General features: G+C 40.6%; 1 protein-coding gene across 6 annotated transcripts in view; it reads right to left on the bottom strand.

The window, feature by feature from the left end:
• Positions 1–23967, bottom strand: part of KIAA0753 (KIAA0753 ortholog) — a 64924-nt gene that overhangs the window by 25761 nt on the left and 15196 nt on the right. For 5 of the 6 annotated variants that reach the window (XM_010377887.2, XM_030922789.1, XM_030922785.1 and 2 more), the window contains exons 4-12: positions 22385–22491; positions 21144–21206; positions 20497–20712; positions 18117–18327; positions 7577–7806; positions 5330–5496; positions 3691–3807; positions 2525–2614; positions 2198–2287 (exon numbers count right to left, since the gene is read on the bottom strand). In XM_010377887.2, the coding sequence (XP_010376189.2) occupies positions 2198–2287; positions 2525–2614; positions 3691–3807; positions 5330–5496; positions 7577–7806; positions 18117–18327; positions 20497–20712; positions 21144–21206; positions 22385–22491 (1291 nt within the window). The remainder of the gene's footprint in view (positions 1–2197; positions 2288–2524; positions 2615–3690; positions 3808–5329; positions 5497–7576; positions 7807–18116; positions 18328–20496; positions 20713–21143; positions 21207–22384; positions 22492–23967) is intronic. The other variant, XM_030922790.1, reaches the window with a different exon arrangement.

Below are 23967 nucleotides of genomic sequence, written 5' to 3'. Positions count from 1 at the left end.
TAGGTGTGGAAACATGAGGGCTCCTTGGGGGTGGGAAGGTTCTGTACCTGGACTATGCCAATGTTAATATCCTGGTTGTAGTACTGAGATGTATTTTCCCAAGAGGCTACCATTTGGGGAAATTGGGTCTTCGTGTGACTCTATGATTACCTCATAGTAAGAAAGTTTAATTAAAAATTTCCAATAAAAATAATCTTCTATACCCAGTAAGGCTACCAGCAAATATGAGAGTAGTAAGGTTTATCAACAAACAAAGACATTTTCAGACTTGAAAGGTCTGAAAGGATTTATTCCCATTATCCTTTCTTAAGAAGCTAAATTAAGCAGAGTGTGGTGCCCTATGCCTAATCCCAGCACTCTGGGAGGCCAAGGCAGGAGGATCGCTTGAGCCCAGGAGTTCAAGACCAGCCTGGGTAACATAGTGAGACCTTGTCTCTAATGAAAAAAAAAAAAAAAAAGAAGCAGTTACATTAGCACGTGCTCCATCAAAACAAGCAAGTAAACTGAAGAAGATTACAACACAATATGGGAAATGCGAGGTCTAAGCCTAGATTCCTGGCTTGTCTTGCCTTTTTGCTGATGAAGTTTCTGCTACTCCCTGCAGACCTGCCGTCTGCTGAGGATACTCATCCCATCCGCACAGTAGCTGACCAGAAAGAGCTGAGAAGCCGTGTGTTACAGCGCAGCCCCTCTCCTGACAAGGCTTCCTCCCGAAGTCCAATGGACCTGGCTCACCGACAGGCCCTCCAGATGGAGGACGCCCTGTGTGTGCAGGACTCACTCCTGACCCTGCTCAGTGACCTCCTGAGTGGGGCACCTACAAATTCCCTTGAAAGCACAAATCAGATTAGGATCCAGACTCTGTTCAACCTGTCTTCCCCTAGGAGTCTTCATCTGATACTACCAGCAACACTGCCCCTTTGCATGTTCAGTTAGATTTGTGCCTGTTTCTCAGTTTTCAAAATTAAACAAGATATTGTTAGGGATACACACATAGATGACAGATTTAAGAAGACGACTAATGAAAAAATCAACACAAGAATCAGGACAGTGGCTGCCTCTGGGGGGAAAGGGGATACAAACTGAGGAGGGATATGCTGGAAACTTCTGTAGCAGTGGCAATGGTTGATTTCTTGGCTTACGATGGTGGTGCGTGGATATTCATTCTGTAATATTTTGGATTCCATATGTGCATTTAGTATGTTCTTCTATATGTGTGATATGTTTAATTTTTGAAGTAAAAACACACAGAGGAATAAATGGGACACAGAGGATGAAGCTTTTGCTATATGGCCCAAACGACAAGTGTGTAAGAGTCACAGAGAATCAAATTTCAGCACAGCCTAAGGTCACACCTTCTTAGCTATAAATGACTACGAAATGGATTCCCTCAGACAGTAGTGACGATCCCATTATAGAGGGTGTGTGTAAATACACTGGACAGTTCTCAGTGGAGAGAGTAGAGAGGAGCCAAAAGCATCAGCTCGGGGGAAAAGATCCTTCAAATCCCAAGATTCTGGGATTGTATGTCTTGAAGTCTTTACTACAGACAAAAAGTCTTGGCCTTCTAACGATATACCCACAGCCCTTCTAACCTGAGACTGAACACTAGATCATGAATGGTGACAGAATGCACACAGGTTTCAGAGAGTATTCTGTTAATGTGACCACAGGGTGAATTACCAGAGTTGGAAAAATGAGGCAATTGCAGCAGCAGCTGGACTAAATCTTTTAACAAGCTTCTTTACGCCGATAGTGTCTACAGTTTTGAAAACACTTATGGAGTGAATAGAAAAAAGTGAATAGAACCGCATTTGAAAACCATAGCCTGCATTCAAACTAACACGTGAAACTAAAGTAGCTATAAGTTGACTCACATGAGCAGAACATGTATATGCATCACACTAATCTTCTGCCCTTGGAAGGGCTGACATCTGGCTAGAGAAAAGTACCTTTGAGGGCAGTCCAAACAAATACACATAAGACTCTGATCTTTCAGACAGAACTTCTTCACAATTACATATTTTTTTTTCAGTTCTCCTCCAAACTCCACACAAAACAGGCATTTCCTAGCAAAAAATCTGGTATAATATACAGGTAGACAAGCAAGTATTCATTCATTCCAGGTTGGTTGCTAGATCTCGATCAATTAGAACAGGCAAACATCCACTATTCTTCCTAAGAAGGAAACACATACCTCAATTTTTGGAGTCTATCCATTTCTTCGGCTTTGAGCTCATTCAGTTCCTTTGTTCTTCTAGCAGTTTCAGCATCAAGCCAGTCAAGCCTAGAGAACAGTATCAAGAGTCACCCCAACTCACCTCAAGGCAGAGTAAGGACTCCCCTGAGCTCCAGTCTCGGCTCCCCACTTGGCTTCTTAAGTGATTTCACAGTCTTTTAAGGAGGCAGAAAGCCAATACACATAAGAAGTGTAGCTAGGCCTAAATAATCTCTATTTATCATAATGTATAGAGATGTAGAACAGGCCTGCTTACCTTTTCCTGCCTCAGGAGCAAATATTTACCTCTGCTTTTGCATGTTGTCAATTTCCTTGGCTTTTAATTCTTCCAGTTCCTTCAATCTTTTGGAAGTTTCAGCGTCAAGCCAAGCGAGCCTAGCAGACAGTCAAGAGTCAAACCAATTCTGCCTCGACACTGCAGGGTGCCATGATCACAGAAACAGACCAGAAGTCAGGACCCCCGCAGAGCACCAATGCCGGCTCTGTGAAGGTACTCAGTAGGTAACCTAACCTCTCCGTACCCCTGAAGCTCTCCAGAACGTGTTCCATGTCAAAAAACATTGATGCACAACGCAATGAGAACCTGTCTCAAAGGTTCTCAAGAAAACTAGCTATCACTTGTACTTAGGGTTTCTTATTAGACTCAAACAAAACCCTTGCTATACCTTCAAGCTTAGACAAACAGTGAGCCCCCAGGAGCCATACAGGCATAGTGAAGTCAAATGAAAACAAAAAGGAAAAGTTAACTGTGAACAACTCTGTTGTATGTACAAGTGCTTTGATTCTTTTGGTTTAGGATATATGAATATTGTCAAATTATTCAATGGACTGCTTTCATGTTTGCTTTCCCATAATTGTAAGAACAATTTCAGCCAAATGAATACAGAGAAACCTGTTTTCACTGCTCTCTTCCTATGGAATGTTCTCATCTCATCTCCCATATTGAAACCCTGCCTGTTCTTCTGGTCCTAGTTTAATTTCCATCTCCATCCATGAAGCCTAGACCTCTGCAGCAAGAAGTAACGCTCTCTCCTTTCTAAACTCTCTCAGTTCCCAGGTTACATACCATGTTCTATCTTAAATTATAGTTAATTACATAACTTCTCTATTGACTATAAATAAGCAAGCGCTGGGATTATGGCCTTTTTGCCCTTTTTAAAGTCTCCATAGAGCTCATAACAGTGTCATATACAAAACTAGCAACTGATATATAATTGACACATATGTAATTTATGAATGAATAAGAAAAAATAGAAGAGCTCACTATAAGCTATATAGTTTGACTGAAAACTTTAATAAACTACATTTTATGTATTTATTCTATTTTAAAAAATAATCTACATTTTAAATAACCAACTTTAAACACAGGAAAGAGAAGAAAGGGATCACTTCCAAGTCTATGTAAAAGGAGCTCTTTAATTCTCAAAGATCTAAAAAATACCAGCACAAACCTGGCTGCTTCGTGCTCAACAGCACCTGTCAGGTGACTTTCCTCTTGAGGATCTTCTGGCAGGAGAGGCTCTTTTGTGGCATCTCTGGGGCTAGATTTCACCTTTAGCCATGTGGCACTGAAAAAAATAGAAAAGTATACCTTTGTCATCATTCGCTCCGTATCCAATGACTCATCCAAGTAGATGCCAGCTCAGAGACGACAACAGCATTAAATTAATGGTGATCTGTAGCACGCAGCCCTACGGTAGAAGCTGAATGTGAAGAAAAGTAAGATCCTCCTGCACTCAGGTGCAGTGTCAAAGGGGAGAAATTCTCCTTTGCTTCAAAGAAGCCATCACCATTTTAAATGAGAAACAGTGATCAATTACAGAATATTGGGTGAGTGTCAACAAAACTCTGTTACAATATATAGATTTGGATCACTAATTACATTCCATATTATAAGGCAACTCTGTATCTTTATAAGGCCTAACAGCACTGTGAGCCTGGAAGCCTCACCCAGCCTCCTCTACCCACCACACATGCACTCTAAAAGACAGTCCATTGTATATTTGGTCTGTAACACAAACTTCAACCGTTGAGCTTACCACCTGAATGTACATCTCCATATTAATACTTGTATACAAAAATACAGAAAACAGAATAGAGTAATAAAAACAAAAAAAAAGCACATTATGAAATCAGAAGACCTGATTTTAGGTCTGGCTGTTACATGAATAAGACATTAAATTCTCTAAATATTGTTTCCTTAACCTGAAAATGAGAGTGGATGGATGAGCACAGCCATTCCTTCACATTCATTTGGAATCTTAGGGGGCTTCTCTTCCACCGGGCTGCTCACCCTGACTTCTGATGGCTCCAAAGACAGAACCCTGCCATCACCTATCTTCTCCCTCGTTCTCTCCTGACATGACTACTTTTTACTTCTTCCTTTTTTCCGTCCCACCTCCTGGTCCTTTTCATTGTGTTTTCAAGAACTACTGTCTCACGGTAAACAAGCTCCCCTTTATCTTCAACCGATTCCCCCAAAGATGATCTCTACCTAACCGGACCCTGCTCCTCTTCTCTCTAACCCTGTGGAATGGCAGCTTCTTATTCTAATGTGCTATGAACGGGGATGACAAGACAGTTACGTCAACATTACCCTAATTGCTCCCTGCAGCTACGACAGTGTTGGTGAGATCTATATGGCTTTATAGTTCATAAGTATCTTGACTTAGGAGTTAGAATTATTTTAATATATTTATTTACTCAGCAAAGATTTACTGAATGCCTACTATGTGCCTAGCACTGGACATTCAAATATAAAAAAGACACAGTCCCTGGCCTCAAGTAACTAAAATCTATTGGCAGAAGAGACAAGTGAAGGGAAGCCCACCATCTTCCATACAATCACACATGTCCCGGTGTTGGGGTGGCCCATGGAAGGGTGTTCCAACCACAGTCAGGCAGAAGAAGGAACCAATAAGCTTCAGGTCAAAGACTTCTCATGTACGACTCACCCAAAAAAGTATTTCTGTTTAATGGAAAAAATTAAGGCTACTACTTCGTTTGCTCCTTATAAGCTATAGGTTGCCTTTGATATCTGGAGGAAAAAGAGAATCACATACACAAATGGTCCCTTGAGTTTTCACATACCGTTTAGGAGATGCTGGTGGGGATGTGGCGTTTGGGGGTATCCACGGTGCCTTGCGGTCTTTCACAGGCTGCCGGTTCATTTTTAATCTGGATGAAACTGTTGTCTGCTGCACTCTGCTTTTACTGTGAGGTTGGCTTTGTCTACTTCTTTCAGCTTTGCGGAGTCCCTGTGAAAGATAAGGAAGAATTATAAAGCCAAACAAGTATCAAAGAAACTATGGTTTCAACCTCTGACTCACTGAAGCTCCAAGTTCTCCATGTTATTCATGTATCCATTCAGAAAAACCTGAGTAGAAAGCACTGTGGCAGAAGTTTGGGGGAGGCTGTAAATTTCATTGAAACAACCATGGTAGGGGGTGGGGTGGAGGGTGTGGAATTGAAATCCCTGGCTCTGCCTGACACCTTTAAACATATAAACAATATATAAAATATATTTTTATTTATTTACAATTTGTTTCCTAACCAAAAATATTCATATCATATTGTTAAATTATTTTTCTTTTTTCTTTTCTTTTTTTGTTTTTAAGAGACAGGGTCTCGGCCGGGCGCGGTGGCTCAAGCCTGTAATCCCAGCACTTTGGGAGGCCGAGACAGGCGGATCACGAGGTCAGGAGATCGAGACCATCCTGGCTAACACTGTGAAACCCCGTCTCTACTAAAAAAAAAATACAAAAAACTAGCCAGGCGAGATGGCGGGCGCCTGTAGTCCCAGCTACTCGGGAGGCTGAGGCAGGAGAATGGCGTAAACCCGGGAGGCAGAGCTTGCAGTGAGCTGAGATCCGGCCACTGCACTCCAGCCCGGGCAACAGAGTGAGACTCCTTCTCAAAAAAAAAAAAGAAAAAAAAAAGAGACAGGGTCTCACTCTGATGCCCAGGCTGGAGTGCAGAGGTATGATCATAGCTCACTGCAGCCTCAAACTCCTGGGTTCAAGTGATTTTCCTGCCTTAGCCTCCTGAGTAGCTGGGATCACAGGTGTGAGATACCATGTGAAATAACAGGTTTGGCTAATTTTTTATTTTTTGTAGAGCCAGGGTCTCACTGTATTGTCCAGGCTGGTCTGGAATTCCTGGGCTCAAGTAATGTGTAAAACATTCTTCGTTAAAATACTTAACCTCTCCTGGGCCTTAGGTCTAAATAGAATGAATACAGCTACTTAAAAAATGTTATCGAGAATGAGGCTCTGTCTCTGGAGAAGAGCACCCATTTGAATTCTTACAGGTTCAACCTTGACATCTCGATGATTCATAGCCGCCCCCTGCCATAGAAGTTTGGGAAGAAACAGACTTGATCCTAATCCATTATCTGTCAATAACTTGTGATAAGTGTTAACTCTCCTTTTCTGGAGGCCACCTGAAAATAAACGGATTTGCTACAGAAGCCTTTGGGCAAAGCCACCAAGTGTCACTAATACAATAAGGGTATTCGACCAGGAGGTGGTCTTTTGGCCAGTTTTCCACTGATAGGGCCATACGTAATTTTTAAACAGAAGCTTAAAATATAACGTAGTTTTAAACCAAGTTGTACCCTGCTGGCTCCCAAAGCCGTATTAGAAAGCATTCACCCTAGGATGCCCTTTTAATATGCAGCAATTATTACTGATCGATACTTATCTTCAGCAGGAACTAATTTTTTTTTTTTTTCCTTTAAGACAGGGTCTTACTCTGTTGCCCAGGCTGGAGTACAGTGGCTCGATCATAGCTCACTGCAGCTTCAAACTCCTGGGATCAAGTGATCTTCCTGCCTCAGGCTCCCAAATAGCTGGGACTACAGGCATGAGTTACCACACCTGGCTAATTTTGTTTTTAGTAGAGACAGGGTCTCACTTTGTTGCCCAGGCTAGTCTTAAACTCCTGGCCTCAAGCAATCCTCTCGCTTCCCAAAGTACTGGGATTATACGCCTGAGCCACCACACCCGGCAGGAACCAAATCTTAATCCCCTCAAATCTCACACTTCCAAATCAGAAGTGGAAAAAAACTGAATTTTAAAATCTCCTGCCCAATTAGGATATTGGTATCATATTAGTTAGGATCTTACCAAACCAGGAATAGAAAGAATTCTCTATTCTAGTAACATTATTAAAAATTGTTATTTTTTTTTGTAAAATATATGAACAACTTAAATAGCCAGACTCAAGGACTGCTAGCATCCAACTGCCTGAGAACTGGCTCCACCGCATACCAGTTTCTGTGGCCTTGACAATGTCAGATTAATACAAATGGGCCAAAAGAAAGGAACAATTTCATACTTGCTGTCGTGCTGGCGCCAGAGTATCTTTCTTCCTAAATGGCACATTCTCAGTCACAGGCTTCCTTTTCACTGCTTTTGTTTTTGCCACGGCTAACACTTTGTCTTTGAAGCTTGCACTTTGGTCTAGAATAAATGGTCCTTCTTCCGGAAGGATATCCGCATCTAATACATCAAGCTCACTCTGCAACCTCTGGGTCTCCGGAAGCTCCGTATCAGGCTGATACTTATCTACATGGAGATTTTTGAAGAACAAACTGAGGAAAACGCTATTCAAATCAAATCGCTGAGAATGATTATCTATACACAGATAGGCTCCAAATATCTATCCTAGCCCTGCTGAGAAGCAGATGTTTTGTTGTCAACACTGTTCCTCCTCCTATGAATATTACTGCAGGTTTATAAGCAGAAACCTAGGTATCACGGTTGACTCCCTGAATCTTCGCTCTCATATTTTACTCATTTACCTGGTCCCTTTGATCCTAATTCTAAAATAGCTCTTACATTTATCTCTGCCTTTCCTTCCCTTTTGCTATTACCCAAGGTTAGGCTTGCAGTATCTTGTGACTAGAATAACAGTGTCTCCTAACTGATCTCTTGTTTATCTTCACACTGTCTTCTGGCTACCAAAATTGTTCTTCTCAACTGTAATATTTAAAAGTCACTTCTGGCCAGGTACGGTGGCTCACGCCTGTAATCCCAACACTTTAGAAGGCCGAGGTAGGTGGCTCACCTGAGGTCAGGAGTTTGAGACCATCCTGGCCAACATGGTGAAACCCCATCTCTACTAAAACTACAAAAATTAGCCGGGCGTGGTGGCAGCCACCTGTAATCCCAGGTACTCGGGAGGCTGAGGCAAGAGAATCATTTGAACCCGGGAGGCAGAGGTTGCAGTGAGCCAAGAAGGCGCCATTGCACTCCAGCCTGGGGGACAAGAGAGAGGCTTCATCTCAAAAATAATAATAAATAAATAAATAAATAAATAAACAAATAAATGTCACTTCTATACTCAAAACCTTCAATGGGTCCTAATTTGATAGAGAATAAAGTCTGAACTCCACATAAGACATTCAACCTGCAATGGGAAAGGAAATAAAGCTGTCTTTATTTGAAAATGAAACAATACAGAAAATCAAAGAGATTCTACAGAAAAACTATTACAGCTGAGAAGAGGGGTCAGCAAGGTTTCTGGGTATAAGAAGACGAAAACAGAAAATCAGTATTATCTACATATATCAAAATAACAGAAAATATAAGAGAAAAAAATCTCATTAACATGACAACAAAAACTATAAGGCATGTTGGAAGAAATCTAATGACAGAGGTATCAGGCTTTTACAGAAAAATTTAAAAGGTAAAGGACATGAAAGACAATCTAAATAAATTGTTTTCATGAATGAATAGACCATAAAGAGATCAGTTCTCCCCCCAAATAATCCATAATTTCAAACGCATATTCAATTAAAGCCCTAACAGATTTTTTTTTCAAGGATCTAAATAAGTTGATCCAAAATTCAAGCAGAGTAAAATCCCAACAGCCCAAATAATTGTGAAGAACAACCAACAAAGTGGGGAGTTGGTGGAGGCAGCAGTCTTACTCGACCAAAGATAAAAGTCTTAGTGAGAAAACATTAAAGGCAGCGCGGGAGTGATGCAAACACAGGCAGAAATCAATGAGACTTCACGGATGTGACAAAGACAGCATGATAACTCAGTGAGTATGAACTAGATTATTCAAAAAACAGTGCTAAGACCACTAGCATCCATAGAGAAAAAAATAAAACAGAATCCTTGCCTCGCATTGGACACTTACAGTCTAAATGGAATGAAGACCTAAATGTGGAAAGAAAACTTTAAAACTTTAATTAGAAAATACACGAGACAATCAGTATGACACCAGGGCAGAAGTGACTTTCTTAAGCTCAAATGTAATACTGACATATGTGAACTTAATTGAACTAAACTACAACTTCCATTTGACAAAAAGACATCCTTAAAGTCAACAGACAAGCCAAAGTCTGGAAGTAGATCTCTGTATAATTAACATAGGACCAATATCCAGACTATATAAAGAACTTCTACAAAACTATAAGACAAATAAACAATACGATAGAGAAACAGACAAAGGATAGAAACTGGCAATTTAGACAGAAAATCTGAATTGTCAATAAAAATATGAAAAGATGATTGATTTCACTAGAATCAAAAATATTCAAACAATGAGGTATTTTAAATCCACAAAAAGATGTGGAAAAACAAGTACTCTCACAGACTATTAGCATGGCAGTAAATTCCCCAACTACTTTGGAAAGCAACTTGATTGCTATAGTAAAGTTGAAGATTCCTGTACACTGCAGCCCAGCAATCTCACTCCTACGTATATACTCAGCCTAACGGAACTCTCACACGTGGACAGAGGAAGCCAGGAACACAGATATTCACTTCACTTCATCATTGTTTATAAAAGCAAAAAACTGGGAAGAACCAAAATATCCATCAATAAGAGCTGAGAAATAAACTATGGTATATTCATATAAGGGAAACCTACCCAGCAGTAAAATTAATAAATTAGAATTCATGTGTCAATGTATCAATACAAAAAAAAAACCTTACAAACGTAAGTGGAGGGGGTAAGCAAACTGCAAAATGATACGGTAAGATACTTACATAAAACAATACTATATATGACAGATATACAAGCAGTACAAATGTAAAAACAGAACGGGTCTATAATATAATAACAATAGTAACTTCCAGTGAGGGAGAAAGAGAATGGAATGAGGAGAAAAATACAAAAGGGGCCTCAACTGTACTGTCATCCGGTTTCACTTTCCTCAATTTCAGTTACCCCTCATCAGCCCTGGGTCCAAAAATGTTCAATGGGAAATTCCAGAAATAAACAATTCATACGTTTTATTTTTACTTTTTTATTTATTTATTTTTTTTGAGACGGAGTCTTGCTCTCTTGTCCAGGCTGGAGTGCAGTGGCACGATCTTGGCTCACTGCAACCTCCGCCTCCTGGGTTCAAGCAATTCTCCTGTCTCAGCCTCCCGAGTACCTTAGATTACAGGGTGCATCATCACATCCAGCTAATTTGTCTATTTTTAGTACAGACAGGGTTTCACCATGTTGGCCAGGCTGGTCTCAAACTCCTGACCTCAAGTGATCCACCAGCCTCAGCCTCCCACAGTGCTGGGATTACAGGTGTGTGCCACCACACCTAATTTTTGTATTTTTAGTAGAGATGGGGTTTCACCATACTGGTCAGGCTGGTCTCGAACTCCTGACCTCAGGTGATCCACCCACCTCAGCCTCCCAAAATGCAGGGATTACAGGCGTGAGCCACCGTGCCCCACCCATAAGTTTTAAACTGTGTATCCATGCTATAGACGCTCCCTGCCCGTTAGTCACCTAGCAGCTGTCTTGGCGATCAGAGCGACTGCCTCGTATTGCAGTGCTTGTGTTCCAGTAACCCTTACTTGCCTTCATAATGGCCTCAAAGAGCAACTACAGCGATGCTGGCAATTCAGATATGCTAAAGAAGCTGGAAAATGTCCCCTTTCAGTGAAAAGGTAAAGTTCTCCACTTAATAAGGAAAAAGAAAAAAAAAACCATATGCTGCTATTACTAAATCTAGTAAGAATGAATCTTCTATTTGTGAAATTGTGAGGAAGGAAAAAGAAATTCAAAGCTAGTTTTGTTGTCACACCTCCAACTGACAAGTTATGGCCATAGTGAGTGATACTTAGGATGGAAAAGGAATTAAATTAGTGGCTGGAAGACACGAACAGAAATGTGTTCCAAATGACAGCAAATGAGTTAGGTGCTATCCTCAGTTTTGGGTATCCCACTTTGGGATAAGTTTTGAAACGTATTCCCTTGGATAAGAAGGGACTACAGGTTGAGCATCCCAAATCCCAAAAATCCAAAATCCAAAATGCTTCGAAAGTGGAAACTTTTTGAGCACCAACATAATGCTCTAGGGAAATGTTCAATGGAGCCTTTTGCATTTCAGATTTTCGGGTTTAGGATGTTCCATCGGTAGGTAGAAAGTAAATATTCCAAAATCCAGAAAATGTTTAAATCCAAAGCACTTCTGATTCCAAGTATTTTGGATAAGGAATGCTCAACCTGTGCTGTATTTTATTTCTAAGAAACAAAATTCTGAAGTAATTAAAGCAAAAATGTTAAAATTTATTAAATTTAAGTAGTGGATATACAATATTATTCTTTTTATTCCTTTCTGTATAGTTTAAATATTTCACAACAAAGGAAAACTACATTCGGACTACTTTAACAGTCAAGGGTCAGATTTCCTGTCACTACATCCTTTAATTAGGTACTTTAATTAGGTACTTATCAAAGCTACAGAAGTTACACAGGGGCCGGGCTCCGTGACTCACGCCTGTAATCCCAGCACTTTGGGAGACCGAGGCGGGCAGATCATGAGATCAGGAGTTCAAAATCAGCCTGGTCAATATGGTCAAACTCTGTCTCTACTGAAAATACAAAAAAAATTAGCCAGGCGTGGTGGTGTGCACCTGTAGTCCCAGCTGCTCAGGAGGCTGAGGCAGAAGAATTGCTTGAACTCAGGAGGCAGAGGTTGCAGTGAGCTGAGATGGTGCCACTGCACTCCAGCCTGGATGACACAGCGAGAGTCCATCTCAAAAAAAAAAAAAAAAAAAAAAAAAGTTACACAGCAAGGAAATATATATCAGAAGAAAAGAATGGTAAAACTAAATCCTTGGAGGCAGGCAGATCATGAGGTCAGGAGATCGAGACCATACTGACTAACACAGTGAAACCCCGTCTCTACTAAAAATACAAAAAATTAGCTGGGCGTGGTGGCGGGCACCTGTAGTCCCAGCTACTCAGGAGGCTGAGACAGGAGAATGGTGTGAACCCAGGAGGTGGAGCTTGCAGTGTGCGGAGACCGCACCACTGCACTCTAGCCTAGGCGAAAGAGCAAGACTCTGTCTCAAAAGAAAAAAAAAAAAAATCAAAATCGTTGGTCTGTAATTTATTTAACTCCCAAGTTTATACACATCAAAGCAACTCTGACTGTAGGTCCTGATACCTTTCCACTAATGATTTGCATAAATCAGCATGTAAACACAGCATAAGTTTTAGGAGTGAGTTTGAGGACACTGCTGGTAGTGGGAAGGGAGCCACCATCCTCATCGCTGACAAGTTACACTAATGGAATTAACCAATGCAAGAACAGTTCAGAAGCTGCGGAAAAACTGCACCAGCCAACTCTTATGTAAATCACAAGATAGTTGATCAAATCAGGCTCAGGCGTATATTCCAAATGAAGAGTACACGGGGAGGGTTTTCCATCGAGTGGCTCCCTAGGGTATTTTTTCAGGGGTGGGTGGGGAAGAGAAGACCTTAGAAAATCAGAATGGAAGAAATAGGTAGAGTGATACCTAAGACAGAAACAGGAAAATGTAACCTTCTGAAATCCAGAGAACAAGAAAAAACAACAAATATAAAATAAAACTAGGAGGGCTACCACAACCTTAAGTGTTTTACTCAAGGTTCCCAAGGAGCGGCAGAGCCAAGTCTTCTGGCTTTCGGTCCCAGGTAAGTCCCATTCATTCTGCCTTGTCAGGGACCATAGAGCTGTTCCCCATAAATACATTTTCCAGAGAACTGAAGTTTACTTCTCTATAGCCACGCAAAACTCCTTTGTTTTTTTCTGAGACAGAGTCTCACTCTGTCGCCCAGGCTGGAGTGCAGTGGTGCGATCTCGACTCACTGCAACCTCCACCTCCCGGGTTCACACCATTCTCTTGTCTCAGTCTCCCAAGTAGCTGGGACTACAGGTGCATGCCACCATACTGGCTAATTTTTGTATTTTTAGTAGAGACGGGGTTTCACGTGTTAGCCAGGATGGTCTCAATCTCCTGACCTCATGATCCGCCCGCCTCGGCCTCCCAGAGTGCTGGGATTACAGGCATGAGCCACTGCATCCGGCCCAAAACTCATTTTAAAATAGCCACCAAAGATTTGTTTTCTTAGTTAGAAAATGCCTAACATAATCTAGCCTTTTCTTTTCTTTTTTTTTTTTAACAAAGCCAAGCGGCAGGGATCGCTTTATTTCGAGTTTGAACTCGGTTCCCTTAGCCTTTTCTTAATAACTTAGTGCTATTATTAAAACTAAAAATGCCACCTTAGATTTTTACAGCATTTAGCAACTAATTTGCCACTTACAACAACTAAGTCAGTCACAAAACACAAAGACTATCCTTCCCATTTTATAGACGAAAAAATTCAGATTCAGGCCGGGCGCTGTGGCTCACACCTGTAATCCCAGCACTTTTGGGAGGCTGAGGCAGGTGGATCACCTGAGGTCAGGAGTCCAAGACCAACCTAACCAACGTGGTAAAACCCTATCTTTACTAAAAATGCAAAAAATTAGCCAGGCAGGGTGGAACGTGCCTGTAATCCCAGCTACTCCAGAGGCTGAGACAGGAGAATCGCTTGAACTCAGGAGGCGGGGTTTGCAGTGAGCTGAGATCATGCCACTGCACTCCAGCCTGGGCGACAAAGCAAGACTATGTCTCAAAATAAATAAATAAATAAGATTCAGACAGATTAAGTCAACCCAGATTCACAAACTGGCAGAGGTGGGACTAGAATCTAGGTCTCCTTGGTCCAAATTTCCCCCCTCTGCCTCCCAGCTTTCCTGCATTTGTTCCTGTAATGAGTTTTAGGTTAGCAGGTTTTCCAGCTTCTCTCTGAAACTGGTCTCCATTTTTCACTAGTCAGCTGATGAGCACCTCAAATCTTCTAACTCATTTAGCAAACACTTCTCTGTGTCCAGGCCTGGAACGTTCTCTCCGTTTCCTCCAGTCTATCAAAATGAGCTCCCTAGCACCCAGAACTCAAGTTACTATGATTTGCTGCTCAGAAATCTTTCCTTATTCAATTACATTTCTTCATAGAGTCTTTCAACAAGCACTTAAGTGCCTAACTATGTGGCAGATGCTGGGCTCATCATAGAAGATATAAGGACAAATAAATCTGACACCCACCCTCAAGGGAAAGGCTGGCAAAGGCAGACTTCTAAATTAGAAGGAAGACACTCTGTTAGTTCTACCTGCCTACCAACGAAGGAGAGCGAACATCCCATTAAAGTGAATAAATATCTAACGGTAAATGAACAAATTAGGTTTTTACTTGTAATATAATAAAAAATAAACATCTGGTCTCGAGCCCAGTTTCTGGCCCAGAGCTCCTAAAACCCTTCTAATTTCCCTAGCACTAGGGGCGCTAGGTTCATCTTTTTTTCCTAATATTTGGTCTTTAACCCCAGTTCCTGACACAGAGCTCTTATCCCTTGGAATTTCCTGGCTAAGGAAGCATTTTTCTTTTTTTTTCTCTAATGAGGTGACTCTTGGAGGACTCCTGGACGGGAGCTGGTCACCAGAAAGACCATGCCATGATTAGAAGCTTGGAACTCCCAGTCCCATCCTCCATCCTACAGGAAGGGGAGAGGGGCTGCAGATTGAGTTCATCATCGATCATGCCTGTGTGATGAAGTCTCCATAAAAATCCAAGAACTAGCTGGGTGCGGCGGCTCACGCCTGTAATCCCAGCACTCTGGGAGGCCGAGGCGAGTGGATCACCTGAGGATGGGAGTTCAAGACCAGCCTGACCAACATGGAGAAACCCCGTCTCTACTAAAAATACAAAATTAGCTGGGCATGGTGGCACATGCCTGTAATCCTAGCTACTCGGAGGCTGAGGCAGGAGAATCACTTGAACTCGGGAGGCGGAGGTTGCGGTGACCGAGATCGCACCACTGCACTCCAGCCTGGGCAACAAGAGCGAGACTCTGTCTCAAAAAAAAAAAAAAAGAAAAAAGAAAAGAAAAAGAAAAAAACAAATCCCAGAACTGCAGGGTTTGAGGAGCTCCCAGGATGGCGAACATGTGGGGGTTCCTGGAGGGTGGCTCCCCTGGAGAGGGCATGGAAGCTCTGTGCCCTTCCACATACTATACTTTGTCCTACACATCTCTTCCATCTGGTTGTTCATCTGTATCTTCCATAATACCCTTTATGATAAATGGGTAAACATAAGTAAAGTGTTTCTCTAAGTTCTATGAGCCATCCTAGCAAACCCCAGGAGGGGGTCAAGGGAGCCCAATTTTATAGCCTGTCGCTCAGAAGCATAGGTCACAACCTGGGACTTGTGACTGGTGTCTGAAGTTGGGTTGTCTTGTGGGACTGAACCTTAACCCGTGGTATCTGACTCTAATTCCAGGGAGACAGTGTCAGAATTGAGTTGAATTACAGGATACCCAGTTGGTGTCCCCTGGAGAATTGTTTGGTGTGGCAAAACCCCACACATTTGGTGTCAGAGGTGAAGTATTGACAGTCTTAAGTAAGTAGGAAAAACAGTTTGGTTTTTCCTGTCTCTTACAGTTACACTTGGGGTAGAAGTGGAACACTCAATTATTAAGGTTCCACAGAATAGTGGCTGATTGAGAAATAAATCAACTGAATTCTGGACTGATAAATGTAACTTTCAAATCAATGAGGAAAAAATGAAATAAAATTTTGATTAATGTAGTAAATTACAACAAAGAAAAAAACTTTGGCAAATGAAACATAAAATCAGGCAGAAAAAAGTTCAAATATGTCATTAATCTCATTAAATGTAAGTAGATTGAATACAGAACTCTAAAACAATTAAAAACTCCAATAATAGGCCAGGCGCTGTGGCTCATGCCTGTAATCCCAGCACTTCGGAAGGCTGAGGCAGCCGGATCACTTGAGGTCAGGAGTTCAAGACCAGCCTGGCCAACATGGTAAAACCACATCTCTACTAAAAATACAAAAATTAGCTGGGCACAGAGGTGCGCACCTGTAATCCTAGCTACTCAGGAGGCTAGGCAGGAGAATTGCTTGAACCCGGGAGGCAGAGGTTGCAGTGAGCCGAGATCGCATCACTGCACTCCAGCCTGGACAACAGAGCGCGACTCCACTTCAAAAAAAAAAAAAAAAAAAAAAAAAAAATCAGAATAATCTGGGGAAAATGAAGAAGATAAACATTGGAAGGGGTAACTCACAGGTGAACTTCTTAGATGCCGGTAATGTTCTATTCCTTGACCTGGATAGTAGTTACACAGATGTTTTTGTTTTCTGGTAATTAATTGAGCTATAAATCTATATTATTTTGTGTACTTTTCTATCTGTATGTGTCACCCAGGCTGAAGTGCAGTGGTGCAATTTCACTTCACCGCAACCTCCACCTCCCAGGCTCAAGTGATCCTCCTGCGTCAGCCTTCCAAGTAGCTGGGATCACAGGCGTGAGTCACCACTCCTGGCTAACCTTTGCATTTTTTTGTAGAGACAGGGTCTACTTATGTTGCCCAGGCTGGTCTCAAACTCCTGGGCTCAAGCAATCCACCTGCCTTGGCCTTCCAAAGTGCTGGGATTACAGGTGTGAGCCACCGCCCCCAACTTGTATGTTCTACTTTAATTAAAAAAAGAAAAAAGAAAAAAATAATAAAGTTTACTGGATTTGTCCATACTTATTTATAGATGATCTCATCTATCTAGAGAAATACAAGAGTTAACCAACAAAGTCCCATATTTCATCAAATCTAAAACATCAATTATAAGACACATCAGTATTTTATACCTCACCAGGAATTTTTAAATGTTTAAAATGTTTACAATTTTAAACTGTTATAATTAACTACAAGTTGTCATCAATTAATAATGATTTCAGGAGCATTCAAATGTGTACCTCAGACCAACAAAATGCAGTATCCTAACATACACATCCATAAGCAAAACACTTAAAACCGAGCAGGGAGATGGATACAGAGTATGAACAGGCAAATTATAGAAGAGGAAATAACACAGCTAAGGAGCATGTGAAGGAACGACAACCCTCACCAGGAATCAGGAAACGCAACAGAAAACAAGAAGATGCCACTGTCCACTGAGACTGGAAAGCTTTCAAATGTTTTATATGACATACTTGGTGAAGATGCGTGGAAACACACTGATGTCACTGCTAGTCAAGACATAAATGTGTGCCCACTTTTAAGGGGCAAGTTGGCAGTATCTGTTTAAATGCACATACTGTATCACCTAACAATTCCACTTCTTAGAATAACAAAAACTTATCTGAGGAAAAAAAAATATATCTATCTATATATAGATATAGATATATATAGAATGTATGAGTGTGTCTCTGTGTGTGTGTATATCTCCATCATTATAAATAAACTTTCTTTTAAAGTAGGGTTCTAACTTCCAGCTCTATGGGAATTTGCCTTGGGTAGCCCAAACACTATGATGTAGCAAAAGGAAATGTTACTTTCTCAACCTTCCTCTATAGAATATTCCAGCCTCCAGCCTGAGGAAGCATCTTGGTTGCTATCTACTGATCCTACTTAAAGTTCATCTGTTGTGGGCTAGGTCCTAAATCCTGACTTTCCCCTCAGTGCAGTGACTGTTACAGCACAGATAATTGTAATGAATAAAATATCTTGCAATAAACACTTTAAGACACATACCAGCAAGAAGCTGCTTTGCCACGGAAGGTTGACTTGTTTCCTGTGGGCATGTGCCCTTTGCTGTGAGGGGCCTCCTCTCACCCTTTGGTGATATACTTGGCCATCTCTCTAAGGCCTTTTGGCTACCCACAGGAAATCTGCTCCGAATTTCACTGAAACATTTTTTCACCTTTTTTGGTGACAGTTTCTTTTCCAGGAGAGATTCCAAAGCCTGCCACGAAAACAATCAATTATTCTCTTAGTTTATCTCACAAAAGTATGACTTTTAATCACAAAACTGAAAATAAGGACTCCAGGGAAATGTGTCATTAAATGGCTATCTCTAACAGTTAATACAATCTTAATTTTAAAAATGTTATTATTTAGGATATCTAATTAATAACAATTTCTGTGAGTACTTTCAGATGTGTAGCTCACTAAAGCCAATAGCAAAGACATAATGAATATGACTACTTTTAAAGGCATCCAAATCTTTTTTTTTTTTTTTTTTTTTGAGACGGAGTCTCGCTCTGTCACCCGGACTGGAGTGCAGTGGGGCCGGATCTCAGCTCACTGCAAGCTCCGCCTCCCGGGTTTACACCATTCTCCTGCCTCAGCCTCCCGAGTAGCTGGGACTACAGGCGCCAGCCACCTCGCCCGGCTAGCTTTTTATATATTTTTTTTTAAAGGCATCCAAATCTTAAAGGATCATCATTTTAGAAATTAACAACAGTCTTCAGAATATTATCCCATCTGCTTCAAAAGCATTTTAATCATCAACAAAAATCTCATAAACTCAAATAGTCTTTCAAGTGGACACACGTACTATATCTAACATACATTTTCATGAACTAAAGAATAATTAACAGGTCAATAAGAGTAGAAGATCTGTGTCTCACCTTCCTAAAAAGAGGCATATCCTCTAATAAGTTCCCACCCATTCATTACTGGGAAGTCAGGGCCCAGTCTCCACCTGGTCAGTACAGATTAAGGACAACTGAACAGAGTCAGGAAGATTTAGTTCAGAGAATAGTAACATAGTAAGACAATACACCGTGAGATGGTGTAGGGCCACAACAGGAAAAATAACCCATTTCTTGCATTTTGAAAAGCAGGGGAGATAAACATTCTGTTGAAGAAACATTATGTTAAAGGTACTCTTATTCAAGCTCAAAATGTAGGAGAGGAACTAGAGTCTCTTCAGATCCTTTCTAGGATTATGAAGATGTGTACTCTAAATGAAGTTATTTAGGCCAATAAATGTTTCTTATGGATACGTTAAAAAAGCATCACACGACTTGAGATGCGGCCTAAAATTCTAAGGTCTGCATTTGACAACAGTATTCCTCACAGTGAGTTCTATATACACGAATGCAACCAATGAAAATCACAATCATATTTGCTTGACAATGAAACTGTGAAGGCAGAAGGGGCCTTAGAGACCACCGAGAGCTGGTTAGTGGTGGTAGAACTGGAGTGTCATTTAGTCTAGAATTCTCTCCGCTATCCGTCTTTCTTCTACAGCTAACAGCTTACTATGCCACACTAACATAAAGATCACCTTTCTATTTGTGGATGAATATGTATGGCGTAGGGGAACTAATACTAGCATGGGAGTAGAAGACAGAATTTGATCTCTAGCTCTCAAGAAAAATAACTGTCATCTCTCCAACTTTTGCTTTTCTAAAAAAGCTTAATCTGTACAACAGTAGCAAAACCCATTGCAAAGCATACTGCCATAGAAAGGTTCAAATGGCAAAATTACACGGTAACACCATGCAAACTTCAGAGAGCTATAAAATTGAGGTATCTTTGTCACCAGTGAAAAAAGAAACAAAACAAAGTTTACTGGATTTGTCCACACTTATTTATAGGTGATCTCATCTATCTAGAGAAATACAAGAGTAAGAACACTATCAATTCCTGTCTAATACATGCCAGTTGTGATTTCTAGAACTCTCTAGCTGTATCACAAGATGTAAAGTTCTGATTCCATATACTGTACCTTTAAGTGTTTCTTCTTTTCTAAAATCCATCTAAATTAAACACTGATACTCTAATCTAAGAATTCTTTACTGGTTTCCTTTTCTATGCTAATATATTTTTTTCTCAAATGGCATGGGCCAGGGAATGGGACATTCCGTTTAGTTAATGAACCTGGTTTAAAGTTGTTATATGTTTTATATTCAAGTCACCAACTTTTGAAGTAGTGAAATATGATAACATAGACTAGACTGTAAAAATACAAAATAAAAATAAGTGTTTCTTCTGCCCTCTGCAAAGCTTTTAATTCACTAGGTAATGGCTTTGTCTTGTATTCTCCATAAATCCTAACAAAACTAGGTAATAGTAAGCATTACTTCCGATACACCTCTAACAAAAATTGGAATCAATTCCATACCTCAATTTGTTGCAGAATATCTATAACCACATCAGGAACAGAAGGGTCCGCATCCAGCTTGGCAGAACAAAGTGAAAGCTGGCGAATAAGGCTGCCCAGTTCCCTACACCGAGCAGGAAGTGGATGCTCCCCTCGGTCAGTAAACTGAGTGACAAACATCTGTAAGGCCCGAATGGCTCCTCGATGGGCAGCCGCCAGCTTAGACATTGCCCATGACTGGTAATAAACAAGATGAGAGAAGTTATTTCCATACTCAGAACTTGCTATCACCCAACTTCTAAGAATAGGTACAGCCTGTCTTCTTTCTGTATAAAGTGCTTTCTATTGTGAAAACTTTTTCATAGTAAAGTGAGTTTAAAGTTTAAAGTTTTCCAGTGACAGTCTTTTCCTTACTATTCCCAATTTCTTATACCAGCAGCAACAAAAATAAAAATCTATTTTTTAGAACCTGCTCCTTGGAAGGCAACCATATTCAGAATATTTAAAGTGCTCGCTCCCTCACTAACAGGTTTCTACATAGAAATAACATTAGTGCAGAGGGCCCTACACAATACTAACAAAACACTGGGAAATGTGATTTATAGGTAATTTATAATATTTATATTTATAAATATTTTTAATTTATAAATAACTTAATTGCAGCATACCTTCTTAGTGTGTTTAATTTTATGTGGACTCAATTTATCCAATTCTTCCTGGATTTCTTTTACCTGTTTTGTAAAGGGGAAAAAAGAAAACTTCATACCTTTCCATGGATCTTTTTTGTAGAAAAGGATACATCGATATATCTCGTCTTGTCCAAATATAACCATTATTAACTCAAGTCACTTGAAAATGAAAAAAGGCTCTTCATTCATGCACCCAAAAAACAGTTACTGGTTTCCAGTTCAAGATGGTAAATAGGCAGTGTTCACCTTCCATCCCTTGGTCCCCAGTGTAATAGGAATTTAACATGAAGGAGTGAAGGTGGAGGTGACTCTGGAAATGTAGGCGGGCTGGATCGTGAAGTCTTACATGCCACGCTGAAGAGTTTAGCTTTCATCCTCTAAGTTACAGAGAGCCACTAAAGTCTTTTAAGCAGAGGTCTGACATGGTAAGATTCATGTTTTAGAGCAATCTCTACGGCAGCAGTGTAGAATAAGAACTGAAATAGAACCCAAAAGAATACAGTGCAAAACCTAACTCAGGCATGTTCTTTTCAACGAAAAAGTACAGTTTTTGGTTCAAGCAATAAGGCTAACATGTGACTTCAGTGACCAGAAATGAGTAAAAGGCTTACTAATGTATAAGGCATGAAAGTCACAACAAACGCTTTTTAAAAATCCATCACAACGTAAAGAATGTAAATGCCTGTGTATCAGCCACTAAAGGTGTCCTCAAAGACACTTAACATGGTCTTTACTCTTTGCTGTTTATCAAATTATTTACTATTACAAGCTTCTATACATTATAAACATGAAATAATGGGAAACTAACAAGGTCCCTTTCCTCTAAGACTGGGGTCCACAGCTAGGACCAAGGGTTCAGGGTAACTGATCCACCTGACTTCCTATGCAAAAATATGTGCTATATAATGTGTAAGCATCTTGGGGGTGGGGAGGAGAGGCTTTTAATAGATTCTCAAAGGTCTATGACCTCAAAAAGTCAAGAACCACTGTTTAAGGAGTTTGGCCACACCCACACCCACACCCCCACACACACACACGCAGATTACAAAAAGAATAAGAATTATTTGCCCATGTGTTCAGGAAACTGAGCCTCACAAATCTCTCAGAACTCATATGGGATACTCCAGTGCTAATCTTTCTGAGACAAAAGGAAAACGGAAACTCTCTAAGGAAGCAGTACACAAGGCTGACTGCCCTACTTCTCCCTGAACTTTTCACACCTGCTGCTGGAGCACGTAGAGCATTCGGGCAGAGCGAGCAGCTTGCTCCTGTCTCCTGACACGGATTCGACGTTCTTCATCTGGATCCAAAGCTTCTTCTATTCTATCTGAAAATATTAATAGTTTTCCCCAAAAGTGGATTATAAACCACATATTAAAACTTACAAAGACTTCGATTACTTACAGAAATAATAAAGTTGAAGATCTCTGGTTTTATTAAGAAAAAAATGAGGCTATCATAACACAAAATTTCATTTTTTATCAGCCAAGAAACCAGCAGTAAGTGGACCTGTGTGCTGACTGAGAGATGGAAGGGATATGAAGACACTTACTCCATCAAGCTTCCCTCCAGCCAGAACTCCCACTGGACAGCGATTTCACTATGAGGCAACTCTTACTATTTTAACATTCTTTATATTGAGCCAAAATCTGTTATTCTTGCTATTTTTTCAAAAACTTTTTATTGGCCTATTGTTATGTTTAGCAAGATTAGTTTTACAATGTAAAGAAGATATTAATAAATGCCTATTGATCAGCCACTAAATATGTCCGGAAAGACACTTAACATGGTCTTTACTCTTTGCTGTTTAATAGAGAATAATCAAATGCTGAATTCAAAAGAGGAATTCAAAAGAGGAATCCCGGCCAGGCATGGTGGTTCACCCCTGTAATCCCAGCACTTTGGGAGGCTGAGACGGGCAGATCACCTGAGGTCAAGAGTTCGAGGCCGGCCCGGCCAACACGGCAACACTACATGGAGGTTGTAGTGAGCTGAGATCGTGCCACTACACTCCAGCCTAGGTGACAAAATGAGACTGTCTTAAAAAAGAGAAGCAGAAGAAGAAGAAGAAGAAGAAGAAAAAGATACTAAGATAGCATCTTATCATAATCTTTTGTTTTCTTTTTCTTTCTGAGGCAGAGTCTCACACTGTCACCAGTCTCACACTGCAACCTCCACCTCCTGGGTCAAGTGATTCTCATGCCTCAGTCTCCTCAGTAGCTGGGATTACAGGTCCACACCACCACACCCAGCTAATTTTTGTATTTTTAGTAGAGACAGGGTTTCGGCACGTTGGCCAGGCTGGTCTCAAACTCCTGGCCTCAAGTGATCCGCCTGCCTCAGCCTCCGAAAGTGCTGGGATTACAGGTGTGAGCCACCATGCCCAGCCTTACTCTTGATTTCAAAAGACAAGTCCTTTCTCTAACATATTAAGATAGCAAGTCTTAAAATTATTTGAGTGCCTAGAGTCTTCATGCATTTCTCAGGAAGCATACCCTTGTACACACTGGTGCTCTACATCTTCAAAAGACTGGTTCAAAGAAATTGTTTCTGGAAAACTGCCTGAAGGAGATGCAATCTATCTATTCCTTCTAGGCTGTGGTTTCCAAATACACTTACACAAATTCTTATACAAAACTCCAATATAGTCCAATTATCAAAGAAAAGGGAATCTTCAATTAGTAAAAGTGTATTTTATAAGTTCAAATTTTTCATATTTACTCTTTAAAACATCAAACAATGCAAAGAATATAAGGCTGTTTTGAAGAAAGCAAAAATCTGAAGTCAGAAGTTGTACATACAG

Source organism: Rhinopithecus roxellana, chromosome 19, assembly GCF_007565055.1.
Source record: "Rhinopithecus roxellana isolate Shanxi Qingling chromosome 19, ASM756505v1, whole genome shotgun sequence".
Lineage (NCBI taxonomy): Eukaryota > Metazoa > Chordata > Mammalia > Primates > Cercopithecidae > Rhinopithecus > Rhinopithecus roxellana.
Note: the sequence above shows the minus strand (reverse complement) of the source record. Positions and strands in the feature narration are given on the sequence as shown.